The 20,724-nt window shown below is 56.0% G+C and overlaps 1 protein-coding gene across 2 annotated transcripts in view; it reads right to left on the reverse strand.

The window, feature by feature from the left end:
- Positions 1 to 20,724, reverse strand: part of CMIP (c-Maf inducing protein) — a 229,968-nt gene that overhangs the window by 13,192 nt on the left and 196,052 nt on the right. For both annotated transcript variants that reach the window (XM_081807352.1, XM_081807353.1), the window contains exons 8-13: positions 19,334 to 19,437; positions 17,862 to 17,966; positions 11,561 to 11,914; positions 3,535 to 3,600; positions 2,296 to 2,322; positions 1,947 to 1,995 (exon numbers count right to left, since the gene is read on the reverse strand). In XM_081807352.1, the coding sequence (XP_081663478.1) occupies positions 1,947 to 1,995; positions 2,296 to 2,322; positions 3,535 to 3,600; positions 11,561 to 11,914; positions 17,862 to 17,966; positions 19,334 to 19,437 (705 nt within the window). The remainder of the gene's footprint in view (positions 1 to 1,946; positions 1,996 to 2,295; positions 2,323 to 3,534; positions 3,601 to 11,560; positions 11,915 to 17,861; positions 17,967 to 19,333; positions 19,438 to 20,724) is intronic.

A 20,724-nucleotide genomic window follows, 5' to 3' on the forward strand; every position in this document is an offset into this window, starting at 1 on the left:
TTCCCTCTGTGGGTCTCGACCGCCCTCCCAGAGTTGCGCGTGGGAGTGTGTGGTGGGCATGTGTGTGCGGAAGGAGCTCCACACACACCTCGGCCCCTCCTATAACTGAAGAGAGAGAGAGAGAGAAGCAAAAGCCTTTGTTTCTTCCCCTCCTCCCTGTCCTCAGAAGAGAGCTGAGAGATGTCCCGATCATTTCCTTCAGGAGTGAAGGACAATTTGCTGCCAAAAGCCACTTACTCACAGATATTCAATTGATCACAACCCACACACAAGTAAACAGAAAACAGAGGCAGTGGGGCTTTGATTTTTCCCTCGGAGTTGGAAGAATATCAAATGTTAATTTGTCTACTTCAAAGAAATAAGGAATCAAGAGTATGAAACTATTCAGCAAATACATCAAAGGATTTATAACTCTGGCTTCTTCAGGAGGAAGAAGGTGGGAGGGGAGAGCGAGGAGGAGAAAAAGAATCAAAGGGAGAGGCACACAGGAGCCCGGAGCAAGGCCTGGTGAGGGGCCTGCTGGGGGCAGGGCCTCCCCTGCAGGACGGGCCCCTTGCTTACCAGTCCCCCCGGCGCCTTGCGGATGGTACCAGGCTCGGAAAGCTCCCTGCCAGCACTTGGCTCTGCCTCTCCACTCTGGAAAGCAGCTGGGACCACTTTTACTCTTTAGCTTCAAAGTTTGTGCTTGAACTAAAGGCTCACTTTCCAGGGGAATTCTGAGAATCTGTCTTCACACGCACTGAAGGATGGCTTAGACCAGCACGGGTATCCGACCACTTAAGAGCTCCCTATCTGCCAGTTTTGCTTGTTCCCACTGCACCTGAGGACCACTTTGGGAATCAGGGTTTAGAATCAAGGTGTTTTAGAACTTGATCCTTCTAGAACGGTTTTACAGCGGGGACTGAAGAGAGAATATTCTGGTTCCATCAAAAAGAAGAAATCATTTCCTCCTCTGCCCATCCTTAACCTCCCACTGCGCTGGGGGTACATGTGTCCCGGTCTGTCTCCACCTGGAAGCCAGATCCCCTCACATCCCAGGGTCCTTGCCCACAGAGAAGGGGGCTGCGAGCTACACGGGGCAAGGCCAGCATCCTGCTCATTTCTGCAGCCCTGTCCGGCCCAGTGTGTCCGCTGCGGAGCTGGGCACTGAATAGACTCTGGAGCCACAGTCCCTGGGTTTGAGTCCTGCCTTGGCCAGGTACCAGCTCTGTGACCGTGGGGATGTCCCACAACTTCAGGTTTCTCAGCTCTAAGAGGAGGGTACTTCCGATGTAAACGGGGGTGATGACAGAATCTACTCGTGCTTGTGGGGGAAATTCAAGGAGAAAACGCATGTGCCTGACACAGGGTGAGCCCCGAGGCAAGGCTGCCTGTCGCTATGCTGATACAATGGATGGAGGAACCCAGGCCACACAGTCCTTGCTCACACAGCCTCCGGGGGGAGCGGAGGGTGGGGAAAGCTGAGCTCTCCCTGAAGCCCAGATACTGGAAGGACAGAGTGGCCCCTCAGGGAGGCCCACAGCCATCATGCTCGGGAAATGAAAGCCGGCTCAGATCCCAGCTCAGATGTCTTCCCTGGTTTGCTGATTCTCAGAACAGCAGCCTAACGAGGACCCACTGCTATCCTGGAGCTGGCTGGGAACCCCTGTGGCAGGCTGCACCTAAAGCAAGACCTGTGCTCCAAGAAGAAACCGCCAGCCGCTGGGAAACCACCTCTGGTGAGCCTGAGGGTATAGGAAAGGACTGACATCATGGGCCGGGCACCCCCCATCACGGCGGGGGGGGCTGTGTTTATGCATCAAGGCAAGGAGCCTTTGTAAACTGTTCTGAATGCCCGTGGGAGACAAGGAGGCCCTGGCAGAAGACTACAGAAGGCTCGGAGAGGCCCACAGGTGTCCTGCCGTAGCCCTGAGAGGGTGCCTTCGAGGGAGTGAGGGAGGCCTCACCTCTTGTCGTGGGTCTTCGGCGAACCTCTGAATCACATACTTCAGTTCCCTGAAAGAGACAGGGTGGTGGCAGTCATTCGCCGGCTCCTGGTTCGAGTGGACCATGATGGGGGCTAGAGGAGAGGGCCGGGGCATGGGGAGCCGAACAGAGCTGGCCGGGGTCAGGAAACACCCGGACAGGCCTGGACATGTGGTGCAGAACTTCCAAGAGGAGCCATGGCTGCCTCCCAGAATGCATGTGACTGAGAAGGGGCTGGAAGGAGGGCTGGCCGCAGGGGGACGGCCTCAGGAGAGAGGACAGGACATTTGCACCGGAAGGAGGTAACGAGGGCGTTGCCCCAATACTCACTTGGTGAACTTCTCATGTGCGAGAGCTCTGTAACAAAAACAGAGGGAAAACTGCAGTTAGCGGGGTGCTTTTGAAACCCACAATGATCCACAGATCTTCCTCTGGGGACGGTGAGGTTTTGTCTGATCCGAAGAATGAGGAGGAAGTTGAGAATGAAACACGGACATTTTGTCCCTCCTTGAAACTGCACAACAAAGGCCTCCTTTGATGAGGCCAAGACTGTAGGAACGGGACTAGACGGAGCCCCCCGGGCCCCGCACCTGTGGACAGCAGCGGTGCTGAGCGGATGGCCCGTGACCCAGGTGTGCTCGGTAACTGTTCCACCGAGAAGGTGCGGCCGCACTAATTACGCTGTACGTCAGGGGGGCGTTCGGGGACCATTCTTCAAGTGAATTGCATCATGGGCCCACTGTCACGTGCGTCCCCGGGGCCGTGGGGACAGCGAATGCAGCCAATGATGCCACTGCTCTTTGGAGACAGCCGTGGCTCTCAGGAGTCAGATTTCTCCGGTCTTGAGTCCTGGGGGCCCCAGGGACCGGCCAGGCCAGCAAATGGGGCAATTACTGGGTGTAATGTCCCCCTTGGAGAGCCGCATTTCATAAACACAGGCTCGTTAATCGGCTCCTGAGAGAGCCCCGAGCTGCCTCCTGAGGCCTGGCTTCTCCACATCTGTCAAAACAGAGACCTGGAGGCATTTTAGGGCCTGGTTATTCAGACAAAGCCTTCTCTCCTCAGGCCATTATCCACCAGTTTTCTCTCTATTTTCCTCGGATAAATTCAATATTGAGATAAGGGCTGGCAAGAGAAAGACGAAGGGCCCATTTCTGGCCCAACTCGCCGTGGAACACAAGGTAATAATCGTAATGGGCGCAGTAAGAGTGTGTTCAGCATATCGCTGTAAGGCCCAGAAAGCAATTCCATGTGCATTATCCTGTGATTTTTGCTGTGGCCTTCGGAGAGCGCACAGGCAGGTAGTCCTGGTCCCATCGGAGGCATAATCAAAATCGCTAACTTCACTGCATGAAGGCATGGTGGGGAGGGCTTTGTCTGCCTTCTTAGCTCAGTGAATCCTTGTAATGTTGCCATGAGGTAACCTCCCCATTTTTCAGGGTGGGGTGTGGTTGTGCCTCCCCAGGGGTCCCACAGTTGAAGACCAACCTCTCCCTCTCTCACCACTGTCCGTGGTGTTCCCGGGGTGACTTGTGGACAACTGAGGTCAGAGACCGGTGTGGGACTTACTCTTTGGGGAATGGAATGGGTTGAAGCAAGCTGGCCAGGGACGGTCTCCAGTCATCGTAGTCGGACCTAGAGAGAGAGGGGGTGACAGTCAGGTTCAGACTGGACAAGGAGAGGTTCACCATGTGCTGTCACGGATGGCCCACGATGGGGCGAGGGTCTGGCAGAGACTCCCGTGGGCTTTGTCCTGCTTCCAGGGAGCTGGGGAGACAAGCAGCTGGTGTCTATGCGCCTGACAGAACCTGTCCAGAGACCTCCTTATGGCAACCAAAGGGGCCAGACCTCCAGCTCTACCCCTCCCCTTTCATCCCACCTCACCCCTGCACCCCAGTTACCAGATCGTTGTTCCTTCCGACTTTCGAATTATCGGGCTGAAATCCTCACCCCAGTACCTTAGACTGTGGTCTGTGTTTGGAGACACAGATGTGATGAAGGCAAAAATGGGGCCATGAGGGGGACCCTAGCCCAGTGTGACTAGCGTCCTAACGTGGTGAGGAGACCAGGACACACACACACAGAGGGAAGAAGACCCTGTGAGGATAGGGGAAGAAGGCAGCTCACTGCAGGCCCAGGAGAGAGACCCCAGAGGAAACTGACCCTGCCCACACCATGATTTCACACTTCTAGCTTCCAGAACTGCCAGAAAGTAAATTTCTGTTGCCGAAGCCACCTGGTCTGTATAATTTTGTTGCGGCCGCCCGAGCTGACTAGCAGAGGAGGCTTATGTTGGGAATGCAAAAGCATTCTCATCTTTGACCAGAACTGAGGGGCAAATGTATAGACTCATTCATAAAAAACAATAAATATGTGCTATTTATTTGCAGTTGGGTCAGCCCGCCTCATTTATCAGATGCTTCTCCTCCTATGTCCAGATAACAGTGCTTTAACAAAACAGTCCCTTCGAATGACAGTAATAACAATGGGGAGAGTAGAGTAACGGAACAAAACCCAGCAGCTAGGACGGCGAAGGCACTGACGGGCCTTTACCGGGCACTAGAACATTCACGTGTGCCCCGCTTAACACTCAAGGACGCCCCCCGAGGCCCCTAATTCCTACACCCCATTTTGCAGGAGGACAAGGCCCACAGATGTTTCATATTTGTACAAATCACCAGCTAGTACTTCGGATTTGACCTCAGGTGCTTCTGGGGCTGTGACCTCCTCTTGCCCCACCCAGAGCCTAGACCTGGTACAGCCCCTGACCTGGGTTCTCCTATTACTCTGGTTTTGGGGACTGTGCTGGAAAGCGAACCCAGAGGTAGCCAGTTCTCACCGACCGTCCTAAGCCAGCCAGGCACCTCTGCGGCCCCCCACACAGCGGTGGGGCCCCTGGAACAGCCCCGCCAACACGGAAGACTTCCGGGTGCCCAGGTGCGCACATACCTTGCTCACAGCAGCCCCGGGAGGGGCCGCCTCTTATCTCTGCACCTGCCAGGCTGGGCACCAGGCCAGGCAGATGGCTGGTGCCCGGAAGAGGCCTGTTGAGCTGCGGACGCAGCACACGCTAGGGAGAGGCAGCGGGGGTCCGGGGTTCACTCCCAAGTCGAAGGGGATGTTGACAAGTGGAACAGCGTGCGTCCTCAGCTGCGCACTCGGGTGCGCAATCTGACCTGGATCCTGTCTTGGCTGGGGCAGGAAGCTGGATTCTGGCAGGAGCGGGTATCTGAACCCTTCATCCAATGGCCTGTGTTGGCGCGGGTAGGGCTACAGTCGGACCCCTACTGACATCTGGCACTGCCCACAGGAGGGGCCCCGACGGTGCCTGGATGGCCTGGGCAGAGGAAAGGACCCTGAATCGTGGGCCTGTGGCCCTGGGGCTCCCTTCCATTGAGAATGGAGAATTCCCTTACCACCATCTGCTGGTGCCCCTGTGCACCCCCCCCCGCCCCTGCCCCGAGGAGCTTTCTCGACATTTGTCCCTGACTGTTGTCCCAATATGCTGCGTATCTGTTTACGTGCCGTACGTCTGTACTTTACACCAAAAGACAATTGAGATCTTTTCATCCCCAGGAACCAGTATGTGCCCCCACCAATAAGGCACTGTTTATATAACCCCCGGGTGACAGCCCTTTCCTGCCCTCCCTCCCTGCAGAGACTCCAGTGAGAAAGTGGCAGCCTTTAGAATCCAGCTCCCACCCTGGAAAAGAATTCCCAGAAGCGTCTGGTGGCTTGAGCTAAGTCCTAACAGTGCCACATGTGGAGGTTTGAGGGGCACTCGCGAGGCCGTGCACTGGGCCCAAACTTGCTCATGGGCTCCTCAGAACTGGCACTCGAGTTACCTGCCTTACAGATGAGAGTGAGGCCCCACCTGAGTCCAGACAGTTGGGAAGTGGGGAGCTGGGATCCACAGCCGGGTCCTTGGACCCCAGTGCCCAAGGCTGGGCATGAGCTCTGTGTGCCAGGTGGCCGGGCCCAGCGAGCCCACAGGCCCATCGGCCTCACAGCAGGATGTGGAGACCCCTTTTGACCCCAAACCTATGTGCTTCTTTTTTTTGGGGGGGGGAGTCATTGATTTTTGTGACAAGCTTGTCTTCCCTCTAAACCCCTCCCCACAACCTCCCTCACCTGTCTGATTCATGGTTTCCAGAAAAATCTAAAAGTAACAGGAGCAAACACTATAGACAGAGCTTGTTGGGAGCAGAGGCTCTTCCAAATGCACACATGGATCAGCCCCTGCGTCCCTCTGAGAAACCTGCTGAGCTGGACGCACTTGCCACCCCCATTCTACAGACTTGAAAACCCTCAGGGTAAGGGCTGGCCCAGGGTCGCACCGCTGGTAGGAGCTGGGGCTTGAACCCAGGAGCCTGGCTCCCACGTCTGCGGTCCTGTTCACTGAACAGCACGATGTCTCGTCTCCTGCTCCCACCTGCACAGAAGGCCACTTCCCTCTATCGAAAAAGGCACTTACTAGTTTTTCTTTGGCTTTAAAAAAATAAAACATGTTCTATGTAGAAATGCCATTAAATACAGAAAACCCTGAGGAGACTTTAAATCGCTCCTTATCAGTGGGTATCAGAGGCCACGGAGCCGGGGCCTTCAGGGCAGCAACACAGCCTGGCCTGGGTTCACTCCTGAGCAGAAGGGGACTTCAACGAGCCCATTCCGCACAACGGTGCATGTCGCCTGCACTCCCCGGGCGCTAAGCTCAGTCTCCCCCGCCTCGAGCTCGGCCTCCTGCAGGCTCCATCCTGGCAGCTCACACAGGACTGCGAGTGGGGGACACAGGCACGAAGAGAAAGAGGGCACTGGACCTCCTTCCTGCCTCAGCCAGGCCCGGTTCCGAGTCTGCAGTTAGCTCCTGGCCCTGCTCCAAATGCCCGGGCTGACCAGTCTGGGGATGCACAGTAGGTGTGCTGGGCAGAGGCTGGGTGTCCAAGGGCTAGCCAAGCCCAAGGGGTAGGGTGTGGGACACCCGTGGCCAGCAGAGCATCGGCCATGAGCATCCGGAGAGCAGTGCCAGCCTCAGGGCTGGCGGGCCAGACTGGCCTGGGACGGAAGGAAGAACGGCAGCTAGGCTGGGAGAGGCCTGCCCACCCACCCCCGGGGAAGAAGACAGCCAGGCCTGCCCTGCGTTCATGAAGGAAAGGGAGATAAGGCACCTTGAGCATCCCAAAGGCCTCCGATGAGCTGTAGGTGTCAATCACCTAACATTTAGTCCTCACATCAACGGGGCCAGGCTGGCTCTAGGACTCCCCAGACCTCCCAACGAGCTCAGGGCGGCCGCCGAAGGTCACAGAGCTAATAAGGGGGAAAGCTGGACTCAGTGAGCACGAGGCCCAGGTCTTCAGCCTCATTCTGCATTCCACGGGTGGTTTAGAAGCCAGATGGCCAAGAACCGCCTTTCTCCTGCTGTGTTGGGTGTGGGTAACACCAGGGACAAGCTGGGCAGGTGAGGAAATGGGGACAGGGTGGTTCCCAGGGCTTGGGGCAGCAGCTTTGGCCTGGCAGACATACAGCGTATGCTTGGTGGAACCGTAAGCCAACCTGACAGCTGTGGCCTGAGCCCAAGCTCGAACCTGTCCCGGGGACAAGATGCTTCCTCCCAGCACACAGTTTCCTCCTGATTCTCAGAACTTCTGCACAATGTGGGGAGAAGGCTGCCCCACCCGCAGAACAGCCGCTGACGCTGAGCCAGAGGGCAGGTGCGCCGTGCGAGCCTTGAGAAGCCCGAAGTCCCCAGCGTACTGGCCGGGGGCAGGCAGGCCTGGCCCTGACAGCCGCACGCACAACAACACCCACCCCGAACCCCAGCCCTCCCAGGCCACAAGCCGGAGAGCACAAGGCGGTGGCCCCCCGGGGTGGGGGTGTCAGACTCCAGCAATGATCTGGGACCTGGTCCTGGTCCCTCCCGTCCAGCCACCCTCCCTCTCTAGCTCTCAGGCTGTTGGGAGCTGTTTCAGCCATTCCTTGTCGGACAGGGTTTCCAAGCCTCCAAACAATCCCCCGCTCCCTGCACCAAGCCTCTGGTGCTCACAGTGGAGCTGTGGCATCTGGCCGGGACAGTTCTTTACTGAGCAGCACTGTCCTGGGTGATGCAGACGCTTGCCTCCTACATTCTAGTCACGCTGCCCAGTCTTTAGGACAACCCCAAGTCTTGTCTGCATTTACCCCCAAGGGCCCCTGAGGGACGAGGCATCTTCCAGCTCACCTCCAGCCCAACAAGACCTCTTTCAAAACGTGGGTATTTGCAAAAGATCAAGTAGCCAGATTTGAGCTGGTCAGAAGAGTGCATGTGCCCATCACTCCCTCAGGATGGCTGCTCTTTTCTCTTCCTGGACAGAAGCCTGTCCCCTTGCTGGTGGCCTTCCGTGGGCCAGCAGCCTCCCCTACTCCGTCCCACCAAGCAGGCGCTGTCACCGCTTTTCGTAGTTGGTGCTGCTCAGATGCAGAGGGACTGAGAGCAGGAGATCCGTCTCCACCCCCTGTCCCCCCGGCACCTAGCACAGAGTCGGGCCCAGTGCGCGTGTGTGGCAAGTGCTTGATAAAGGAAAGCACTTTTCCTAAAGAAATGTGTGAGCTGCACACAGTTGCCTCGTAGGGTAAGAGGTGGAATCCAAACTCCTAGAGACCCAAACCTGCTCAGTCTTGCTTCCGAGTCCACATTCTTTCCATCGTACCACCCAGCCTGGGCCTCACAGGGTGAGGCTGGCCTGCGCTGGGAAAAGTTTTCCTTTTTAAGGGTCTCTGGGGAACTTCTCAGGGCTTATGTTACTTTTCAAAGGTGTCAAGATTCCAAGGATGCACCCTTCCTGTGGGAAGGGAACTAATCAGGGGCTGTGGGCTGCGCTGCCCACACTCCCGGGGAGTGGCAGTGCCTGCTCTAAGTGGGGCTCCTTTAGCCCCCACAAGGCCCCCCGTTCCTCTGTTCTTTCCCCTTTACACATAACTCTCACTGGCGAGTGTTCCAGTTGGTAAGAGCAATGCACTCTCACCAAGAACCGGCACTGGGCCAGCAGTGGAAAGGCCCTACGTCACGATACCCATTGTACAGACAAGAAAACTGAGGCCCAGGAGCCAAAAACGCTGCCCCCAGTTACACAGCAGGCTAAGTGAGATGGCCACACGTCCTCAATCCCCAGACAACGCACGCTTCTTGCGATCTGAGCGTGCACTGAATGCCATATTGGGGCTTTTTCCCTCTCAAACTGCTGCTATTAAATCGAGGATGCATCTCACTCCCAATGGTATCTTAAAATAGAGGGAACACTGTTATAACCACAAAGTGTAGTAACTCCCACTTGCCCAGGTCTGCGCTTGCGAGGCGTCTACGCTGCACCAGGGCCCAGGGAACGTCCCTCTCACGCTCGTGCCTGGACACAGCCGTGGCTCAGAGAGGACCGCTAACTCGCCCAAGGCCACAAGCCACCCCTGGCATCCACGGCCCTGGACCCAGCAGTCTGGCTCTGAATCTGCTGCTTTTGCCAATGTACCGTCCTCTGGAGCTGCTGGAGTTTGTGGGTCCAACGTGTCTGAGGGTCTCTGGTGGGCCAGCGATGCAAGCAGGAAGCAAGGCTCGGGAAGAATTTCCCAAGTCCGAATTATGTCCTGAGCCTCTCCCTCCACCCCAAGGTGAAAAAGGCTTCCAGAAGTATAAACCTGCTTTGTGGAGACCCCCCGGGCAGGGGTGAGGTGTTACTCTGGGCAGTGGCCAGGAATGCCTCCTGGCTCCCGGTGGCCAGCCCTGGCCCGGGCACCTGACCCCCGCCCCCCCCCGCCCTGGCAGCAGGCAGGAGGTCTGGAAGCAGACCAGGGAGAACAGAATCCGCATTCGTGAGCATGTTTATGGAGAAGGAAAAAAAAAATGTGTGTCAACTGCATGATGAAAAAGGCAAACCGTCAGTGCTTAGTGAGAAACGTGAGTCAGGGCCCAAGCCAGCAGAAGGCCTGGGAGTTCCAGGGGTTTGTGGAGAACAGCTGGAGGAAGTAAGGGGGCCGCGGCGAGACGCGGGCCCTGACCGACCTGTCCCCTGGAGGGCTGATCGCCACTCTCGGGAGAAAGCGGGGGCTGCCCGCTGCTTTAAAGAAATTGACTTGTGTTCTCAGCAACGCCCTCTGAGCAGAATTTGGAATTTCCTTCGGCAGGTGCAGGGAGTGTGAGGAGGTGGCTCAATGTGGCTGTGCCCTCGGCTGGCCTCTGCTGCCAGAACTGTGGGCGAGGCTGCAGCTGACCCTGGGGAGGCCTCACCCTCCCCTCTCAGGGGCCAAAGCAAGGACAGAGGAAGTGTCTGGGGTTGCTGTACTCTCAAGCCACAAGAAGTCGCTGCACGACGTGGGTGCCTACGGGAGTGTGTGTGTATGTGCGAGTACGTGTGCACGTATGTACCACAGGCCTCGGCTTTCCAGCACGTGGGACACCCCCGGGCACCTCCCAAGTCCAGGTCAGCCGCTCACCAGGCAGCCGACACGTGCCTCCACCCTGCAGCCCACGAGCGCACTCTGGGCAACCACAGGTTCACGAGAGAGGCAGAGCAGAAGCCGCAGAGCCGGGCAACAAGCGGGACTCGGCGAAGGCCCGGCAACACGGACCAGCCCCGGGAACCAGGCATCGCCCTGCATCGAGGGGCCCTGGTGCCCGGTCATCAGACAGGCACCTTGCACTGGTTAGAGGGGACCACACAGTCGCGCGCACAATCCCTCTGAAAAGCCCCCCAGCCACCACTGACTGCGCCTGGAAGTGCCAGCTTCTGCACGCCACACTCCGTCCCTGCCCACTGGGACACAGAGGAATACACACAGAGCATGCAGGCGACATGACACAGAAACACAGTCACGTGCTGGCTCGTGTGCACATCTACACACATACACACAGAGAAACACGCACGCGCTCCAAGTTTTGTGCACAAACGCTCAGAGCCACACATGCGCACTCACAGCTGCTCATGCACAAAGCAGCACAAAGCACCCAGACACACTCACACTTGTGCACACACACACACACACAGGCATTCAAAACACACATAGGCCCCATCAGAAAAATCCACATCCACCTCCAAATGCAGACACACACACACACACGCTCAGGCAACACACACGTGTTGTCACAGCCGCACGGAGCCAAAGTCGCTTGAACACACATATGCACTCACAAACTCAGAATGGGCCGCCCCCCCCGCAAAATATAAAGACATTCACACACTCACAGACACACCTGGGCGCCCGTGGGCTCACGGCCATCCTGGCAGCTGGATGCAGACACGTACACACACATGCTCAACCTCACGGACACAGCTATATACGTCAGGCTCATGCACACACCCTGCGCGTGTGCCCAGATAAGCAGACACGAACACCAACAGTCCTGTGTGCACCCCCACGTGTGCGCACACAATCACGCACAGAGCTTATGTTCACAGACATACACACCCTAAACGTGTGCCCGCACGCCCCGCATCTGCGTCCTGGGCACCCAGTCGCATTTACGCACACCTCAAGTGTGCGCGCTTACACACGTGTGCACACATGCTCAGCATGCCCACCGAGTCCCCCTCTCCCGCCCCACTGGTGACAGGCCCGCAGAGGGGACACTCACAGCAGCTTGAGGATTTCCACGTAGCAGCCGAGGGTGCGGTCGGCCTGGGGGCCCAGCTCGATGCTCATGGTGCTGCAGGCAGGGCTGACCATGAGGCAGTCGATGAGGTTGGGCTCGCTGTCGTTGCCCGTGCTGGCCGTGAGCGCTGGCTTTGCAGAGCTGGTATGCTCCACCTCCACGTGGATCTCGCTGGAGGCCACGACCACCGACTTGAGCCGCGCCTCGGACAGCGTGGCTTCCTGAGACACCAGGTCCGGGCTGGGGTGCAGAAGGCGCAGAGGTAAGGTGGGCTTCCGGTCGCAGGGCTGCTGGCAGCCGTTCCGGATCTCCTTCAGGCTGGGGGAGTTGTCGCGGCTGCCGGGAGAGCGGAGGGGGCGCGTGAGCAGGGCCGCCCGCACCGGCCTGAGCCGTCACACACCCTGAAGCGGGTGGTGGTGCCGCGAGCCAGTGGTGTCCTATCCCACCCCACGAGGGAGGAAACTGAGGCTCAGGCCGGGAGACTGGGTTGCTCCGGGTCTCCAGACGGGGCCAGGCGGAGGTGGCGTCCACCCCTAAGTGTCTGTCACTGAAGCTCCGGCTGAAATCCCAGCGCACAGAAGGCGTTTGACACACATCTGATGAATGGGGGAGTGAACGTTAATCTCTACGTGATACCCACGAGGCCGTGGCCGTCACCTCCACCACAAGGCCCTCCCTGGCCATCTATGAGACCTACTAAGTGCCTTCGCTTCTAGTTGCATCCTGGAGTCTAGCTGCCCCTTTTTCCCCCTGAGGGGGGGGGGGCCCAGGCCTCACCTCTACTGCCCCATCCCTGGCCAGGTGAGAAAGCTCAGCATCTAGTCTCCACCTGGAAGCCCACTTCAAAGGGATCCCAAACCCCAGAATTCTAGCCTCCTGCAGTCTGCGGGTCCCTCCGGGCCACCCCTGCTCTTGGCTGAACCCCCAGGTACAGCATCTCCAACCACCTGGAGGACGATGCTTGGTAACAGGGGTTCGCTGAGAAAAGGGCTCCACGGCATCCCTGATGTCACATCTGTGTGGGAAATGCTGGGCCAAACACACTGAAATTAGGCCTCTATATCGCAGGACTTGTCAGAGCCTTGAGGCTGGCTAAAGCACCTCCTCACTCAGTGGGCGGCTCATTAGAGTGAAGGCAATCCCAGAAATGGGTTTCCTTTGTTGGTGTTCCGGCGTGGCACAGCACTGAGGGCTATCACAGACCTCACAGATATTCTGAGACCTCTCGGGAAGGCCAGTATTACCATCACCATGTTATCAGTGAGCAGACACTCTCAGAGGTCAAATGTCCTACCCTTGATAACATGGCTTATAAGTGGAGGTGGCTGGGATTTGAAATCAGGTCTCTGACTACAAAGCCCTGGCTCTTCACCACCCCAGTGGTCCTGTGCAGATCCTCCTCCTCCAAGAAGTCTTCCCTGATTTCTTCCACTTGCCACCTTCACACTTCTACCCCTGAACTAGAGCTTTCCACCCCTGGCTGGATACTACTACCCCTTGCGGGCACTTCTGAACATCCTGAAGCCCAATTTGATTAGAATCTCTGGGTTGGGGTCCAGATACCAGTAACTTTCCGGGCTCCCTGTGTGTGCGGTCAAGGTTGAGTCCACTGCTCCAAGAGACTCTGAGCATGATAGCATGATCACAAACAGCTGCTGATCCAGGCCCTCCCTAAATGTGCCACACACATGTGCCCTGTGCTTGCAAAGAGATGTACACAGTCCTTGTGCACAAGGACTGGGTTGAGCACAGATTTCGGGTACAATGCACCTGGAGGGCCCGAATTTCTCCAGCATGTGCCACAAGCCAGGCCTCAGCTGAGCCCACCAAAGACGTTTAATAACTACACTTTAAACTTTGCTGGGGGAGAACAAAACCCATCAACTAAAGTCCGAGAATTCAACGGCTGATGGAAAATTGTGTGTGGTCTGGGGTGAGGTTGGGGCGGGGGTGGGAGTGTAACTATCTCCATGGGTTCAGAGCTAATTTGCTACCCAAATACTCAACACTCCATTTCCCTTTGTTTGCCTCTGCTGGGATTTAGGAGTGGATTTTCAAGGCTGTTTGGCTCAGATCGGGTGATTTTCCAGTGAGCTATGCTAACCTGGGTCAAGTTGTCTGTTCTTCCTGTGAGGACATCATGTACCCACTGAGAGCACTGTGGACAGGCCCGGAGGACACGGGGCTTTATCTTCCAGGGACTGACCACCAGGATGGGATGGACTTGAGCCCGGCAAAGGTCCCCCAGCATTGCAGCCCTTACGATGACTTCCTGGAGGAACTAACAGGAAACTACTCTGGGCTCCCAAGGGGGCTGCGCTGCTCTGAGCTGGGAGCTGGGACAGGCCTATGCAGGAAGCAGCAGGACCTGCCTCGCCTTCCCCAGGCCTCCACCCTGGGCACCTGGTTGCAATCCGCTCAAGGTCACACTTGCCCCCCTCCAGTCCATCCTCCATGTAGCAGAAGCCAGGGGGGAATTTGGAAACTGACAGCTCATCAAGTTCCGTCCTAGTCTACTTAAAACCTATCGGTGACCCCTGTGCTCTCAGAATAAACACTCCACAACTGAAACACAGAGCCAGCTCTGCCACTCAAAGCGTGGTCCCCAGGCAGCAGCACCAGCACGCCTGGGAGGCTGGAAGACAAGCAGAGTCTCAGGCCCCGGCCCAGCCCTGCTGAATCGGAATGTGCTCAGCACAGGAAGCTTGAGCTGCTCAGCTGTACTAGTCCCCCACGGCCTGGCCAGGCTGCTGTCCTCCCCAACTCCATCTTCGCTTCTCTTCCCCTCGCTCTGCTCTCACACTGTTTCCCTCCCTTTCTCCCCTGCAGCGGCCTTTATCGAGGAGCAGAGCGCTTGTGGATGCTGCAAAGAACGAGAATTCCTGGGCCCACCCGCGAAATGCCGAGTCCTGGGGATTCTGAAGCAGGTGTTTAAGGAGCAGAGATGGAAAAGGTGACTAATGCCAACTCCATCTGCACCTCTGGGCCTTTGCACGTGCTATTTCCTCTGCCTAGATCACCTTGTCCTGCCTCTTGCCTTGCCAAGAGCCAGGAGCTCTCAACTTAAATATCACCTCTGTGAAGGATCCCTCCCTCACCTCCCCCCAGAGCAGGAGTTCTCAACTCTGGCCACACACTCGACTTGCCTGGGAAGTTTAAAATGAAAAAAGAACAAGAGCAAAAAAACCCAAAACCAAAACCAAAAACCCAATGCCAGGGCCCTCCCAATTAGATCCGAATTACAGTGGATGGGGCCTGGGCACCCCTTTTCCCCTTAAGATATGACCAGTTTTATGCTGATGCAACAAGAACTCGCCAGAAAAAAGGAGCCCCGGCTGCAGCATTTGCCAGTGTCCTTGGTGAGAATATGCCCACCACGACTGAACCCAAACTATCAAGGAGCCGTCAGGGACTATGGAATTGGGAAGTGACGCACTTCCAAATGCAGCAGGACTCCAGCACACCCCAGACAGTCAAGTGCATCAAACTCAGGTGCCAAGCTTCATAAACTTTTACTTGTGTGACACCCAGCCACCAGATCAGGATTCCTGCACCTCGGCACTACTGACATTTGGGGCCGGATCAGTCTCTGCAGGGGGCTGCCCGGACACGGTAGCATGCTTAGCAGCAGTTCCGACTTCTCCCCGCTGGATGCCAGCAGCACCCCTCCTCCCGCCCAGGCTATGGTAACCCAAAAGGTCTCCAGACATTGCCAAACACCTGTGGGGCTCCAAACTGCTCCCAGCTGAGCGCCACTGACCTAGAGCAAGATGGGAAACGTTTCTAGGAACCCAGAGGCTTCTCTCATGCCCTTCCACCTAACGCCCCACCCCAAAGGTGGCCGTCCTTCTGGCCCCCACCACCACACATTCCTTTTGCCTATTCCTGAAATCCCAGGAAAAAGAATCACAACTGTATGTATCTTTTGGGTCTGGCTTCTTTTGCCCAGTTTTGCCTTTGTGAGATTTATTCATTGTTTGTTGCTCTCGTTCATCCGTTCTTGCTGTTCTATAGCGTGCCTTTGTGTGGACAGACCCCAACTGTCCATCCATTCTCCTGTCGTAGGAGTGGAGGCAGATTTTAGTTAGGGGCTGTTACAAAAAACGCTGCTAGAACATTCCTGTACGTGTCTTCTGATGAATGTCCCCAAAGCTATGAGCAGCTGGGTCACAGGGTACATGTGTGCTTAGCTAATGTTCTGATTTTGTAAACCCTTCCCAAGTGACGGATAGGTTGAAACTCCCTGACACAGACCACGCTCCCTCGCTACTCCTCCATCTCCTGTCGGCTCTGGGAGGGCAAGGGCTCCATCTAACTGGTTCACCTTTGTGCCCTCGGCACCTGGCACATAATGAGCTGTCATCAGACGAGGGCTGAGAGGATGAGAAGGACGAGAGCTGGTTGTTGCCGTCCCCAGGCCCCTGTCTGTGCAACAGTGTGCGCAGTTCCTAATTCTGGTCCTTTCCACCTCTGCCCTTCTCCTGGGGTGGGTGCTGGGAGAGAGATTTCCAGAGTTCTTCTGCTTCTTGCTCCTGAGTCAGGAAAACGTGCTCCAGGGCACTTGGGCAGGGCTTTGAGGACACAGAGGGAAAATTCTGGGAGGTGCTGTTTCCTGCTCCTGCCCCCTCCCAATCCCAGGCCAGGCATCCACCGAGCGGGCCCTGGGAGGCCGACATGAGTCACGGGCCTCGGCAGGAAAGGGAGCCTGAGAATGTGTGACAGTCCGAATGGTTTCCCTGCTTCCTAGGGTGGCCTGAGTTAGAAATGCATGGTGACCGGCTCCGGAGCTGCAATGTGGGAGGCCAAGGGCAAGTGACCGTCCCTGCACACAGGGATGCCGGGATGGTGGTACTAGCCAAGTGCTACCCTTTGACCTGCTGCTGCTTCTTTTTTGTTTCTTTTGCTTTTACTATAACATGCTGCAGGGCACAGAACAAGCGCTTATGAATGCCCTGCATGACATCTTCACGTTCTGGCCCCAGGGGTTCTATCACCTCCTTCTGAACAGGGAAATGATTTAAGAATGGAGAGGTCCCGGTTGAATATCAGGACCTAGGGCTACGGACATTGAAAACAGTCATCCTCCCTTCTCAAGTCCTGTCATGAGAAAATATGCCCTTACTGAGCTTTTGTGGCCCCTTCCCCAAGATCTCAAAGTACAGTGTTTATTTTAGAAGCTTCATTTGTGCAGATTTTCTGCGTGTCAGAATGCTCCACCACCTTCTCTCTAAGGACAGTAGCTCTAGCTACACACATTTTGGTCCCCTGGGAGTTGTGCAGTGTAGCACTGGAACAACTGGACAGGAGAGCTACAGCAGATGCTACCTGGTCCTGCCCATCACATCCTCTCTAATGACCCCAGAGGTCACTGTATAAAGTTCTACACAGACTAGTGGCAACTGCGTCACTCTGCATCCCAGGAGTGAACCTCAGGAAAGAATGGAAGCTGGTAAGTAACTACCCCAGCGCCATCATCCCTCAGGGGAATGGCTCAGACATGTTCCACACAGTCTCCTGGGGGGGTCCCAGTGGGGAATGTGCAGGTGCCTGCCGTGGTCATCAGACCTACTGGCTGTCCTCCCTTCTTGGGTCCCCTCCCAGAGCTTCCTCAGGTTACGTCCCTAATAAGCTGCTTGCCCCCAAACCCTGGAGGACCCAAGGCAGTGACCCTGCCATACCCTTTTCTGGCCACACGCTAGCATATGGTTCCAGTTTCTTGTTTTCTCAGGCTTTCCCCATCTGACTCGATCCTGCGTATCGTAGGCCATCTCCCCCAGTAGCACCTGAAACCGTGCCTGACGCACACAGGCGCTCAAGAAATCCATGCGCACCACGGGCAAAATGAAATTCTGCCGATGGAGACAAGGGAGAAAACCTCCTGCTAGCCCTTGTGCACACGCACGCACACGCACACTCACCCCCCACGCACACCTGCACCTGCATGCACGCACGCTCTCTCTCACACAAGCCCCGATGTGTCACACGCACCAGGTGGTGAGAAATCTTCAGCATCAAACACTTGCTCCTAAAGCCAAGGCAACACAACAGTCTCGCAGTTCCCAGTGTTGATTCACAGTGTTTGCTTTTCCAGTAACATCGCTAGGTTCAGGGCCGGGAATCGGGGAGCGCACGGGCTCGGCAAACACCCTGGGGGCAGTCCCAGCAAACGCCACTCCACCGGCCTGGCCTGGCCAAGGTACAAGCCGCCCTCCCTGGTGACTCGGCCCTTCGCAGTCCCCATCCCGAGGTGGTAGCGGGCTCTCCTGGGGGTAGCAGGGCTGACCTGTTGATGAACTCTTCGTAGCAGGAGTAGATGGCAGCCAGGCACACGGCCACCAGGTTGGGCAGGACCCGGGGGTGGGGGCAGTGTCCCGTGGGGCCGTGCATGCTGGAAGAGAGCAGAGCACAGGGTGAGCAGGCCGCTGCAGATTCAGCGCCCACGCAGGGAGGCGGGTGGGGGGGGTGGAGCCCTCCTCAGTGGGTTCGGAGAACGACCCAGTTTTCTGATTCACGGAAAGACTTAGCATACGGTAGTCATATATCCCGGGACAGTCATATTTATGCCTGGGGGTTCTGGAATAATAATTCATAATACCACGTTTTAGTCTCAAAAGTGGCCTGCCTTGAAAGAAAAACGATTATGGTCACCCTGGCCCAGCACAGGGCCTGGGACACATTTGCTAAGTCCTCCCTGAACGCCAGCTGTTGTTATTCATTATGGCTATCGCTGTGCCTCAGTTTTCTCATCTGTAAAATGGAGGCCAATACCGCTACTCCAGGCCTGTCTGGAGCCTGGGCATAATATCTGTAACACTCCTGGAAAATCACTGTGGCCACTGATAAGAGAGGCCTAACCTGAAAAAATTTTACAAAACCATAACTGGGTACTTTAAAGGGACCCTGAAGTCACCAGGGCTCCAGCAGAGGGATACTTCCTTGGGATTTAGAAATGCTTTGTGAGTTCTAGATGAGTATACTTAGGAAACACATAAGCTTCAAAACCAGCTTAAACCGGCTCTTTTGATTTTCTTAAAAAATGAGAAGAGTCATGACAGTGATCGTTGACATCTGCATCGTGCTGACACAGTTCCTAGTGTTTACGGATATTAGCTCACTGAAACCTGCGCATTAACCGAATGAAGCAAGTACTATGGTTCTCATTTTCCAGATAAGGAGACAGAGACACAGGAAGAAAATTTTAAAATCAAAGAAAAAGCAAGCCCTCTCCTCCAAAACACCAGAAGTGAGTAAGAACCAGAAGATCTGGTTTCCTCTTGCCCAAGTTTGGGAGGTGGTTGTTCAAATCCTCCCCATGACGAACCTCTGGGACCAGCGGGGCACTATCCCCTGACGCACTCAGCACTCGTAAACCAAAGGTGTGGAAGGTGTGGGACCCATGGAAACAATCCTATTATTTAGAACTGGTACCATTTCCTGAGTTCCTACTGTGTGTCAGGTACTGTGCTAGGGGCTTCCTCATGTATCACCTTATTTAATTATGCAACAACCCCTGTGGACAGTGGAGTAAACAGGACCAGAGAGGTACAGCAACTGGCTCAATGTCACACAGCTTGTAAGCGTCTCAGACCACATGGGGTCAGGAGGACCCAGGTGACCCCCTTAGAAGATGAGATGCTTGGGGCCTTTGAATACAAGCAACTTCTCTCTGGGCATCAGTGGCGTGAGTAGTTCTGGGGTGGAGAGGAGAGTTGGCTGGTAGACAAGGTGGGGAGGGGGTCCAGCTGGGAAACCCACCTTTGAATGAACTTCTTTACCACCTCCATCCCCGCGTTGAGCTCGTTCAAGGCGAGGATGTACTCCTGAGTAAACAGCCTCAGTCGTGGGCACTTCCCAAAGTCCTGCAGAGAGAGCAGAGGGAGAAGCTGAGAGAGGCTGCAGAGGAGGCCAGGTTCCCAGAAGGGGCAACGGGACCCTGCTCTGCCCACAGCTGTTGGTGTGGAAGGCAACGGGGAGACACCAGCGACTCCTCTTTCTAGAAAGCCCACGTTTTTCACTTCAAGAACCTGGCCTCGTCACACTCTTGCTTACACCCTTCGATGGCTGCCCTGTTTCTTCTCCTGAGCAAGAGGGCAGGAAGGAGGTATAAGAACCAGACATGGCCCCAGGGTAAAGCTGGTTCCCAGTCATGGGCTCCTCAGATGGCTCCCTCCTGCTCTAGGCTGACCCCAGCCACCCACTGGGTTCCAGAAAATACTTAAGGAGCATTTGAGGACTTTGTTCTTTTAGTTGTAGAAAAAGCTACCCTCATATGGCACATGGAATCAAAAAGGCAGATGAGACTGACGAACAAGCTTGAAAAAGGCTGGCTGGACAGGTAATGGTGTGTGTGTGAGAGATGTGGGGTGTGGGAGGTGTGTGTGTGTGTGAGAGATGTGGGGTGTGGGAGGTGTGTGTGTGTGTGTGTGTGTGAGAGAGAGACATGGAGTGTGGGAGGAGGGGTGTGTGTGTATGTGTGTGTAAGAGATGTGGGGTGTGGGAGGGTATGTGTGAGAGACATAGGGTGTGGGAGGAGGTGTGCATGTATGAGAGACATGGGGTGTGGGAGGAGGTGTGTGTGAGAGAGATGTGGGGTATGGAAGGAGGTGTGTGTGTATGAGAGACATGGGGTATGGGAGTGTGTGTGTGTGAGAGACGTGGGGTATGGGAAGAGATACGTGTTTATGTGTGAGAGACGTGGGGTGGGGGAGGAAGTGTGTGTATGAGAGACATGGGGTGTGGGAGATGGTGTGTGTGAGAGACGTAGATTGTGGGAGGTGGTGTGTGTGAGAGATTTGGGGTGTGGGAGGCGTGTGTGAGAGACGTAGGATGTGGGAGGAGGTGTGTGTGAGAGACGTAGGATATGGGAGGTTATATGTGAGAGATGTAGAGTGTTGGAGGAGGTATGTGTGTATGAGAGAGATGTGGGGTGTGGGAGGAGGTGTGTGTGAGACATGGAGTGTGGGAGGGGGGTGTGTGTGTATGTGTGTAAGAGATGTGGGGTGTGGGAGGGTATGTGTGAGAGACGTAGGGTATGGGAGGTGTGTGTGTGAGAGACGTGGGGTATGGGAGTGTGTGTGTGTGAGGGACGTGGGGTGTGGGAGGAGATGTGTGTATGTGTGAGAGAAATGGGGTGTGGGAGGAGGTGT

Source organism: Leptonychotes weddellii, chromosome 16 (assembly GCF_054177405.1).
Source record: "Leptonychotes weddellii isolate Sample4059 chromosome 16, ASM5417740v2, whole genome shotgun sequence".
Lineage (NCBI taxonomy): Eukaryota > Metazoa > Chordata > Mammalia > Carnivora > Phocidae > Leptonychotes > Leptonychotes weddellii.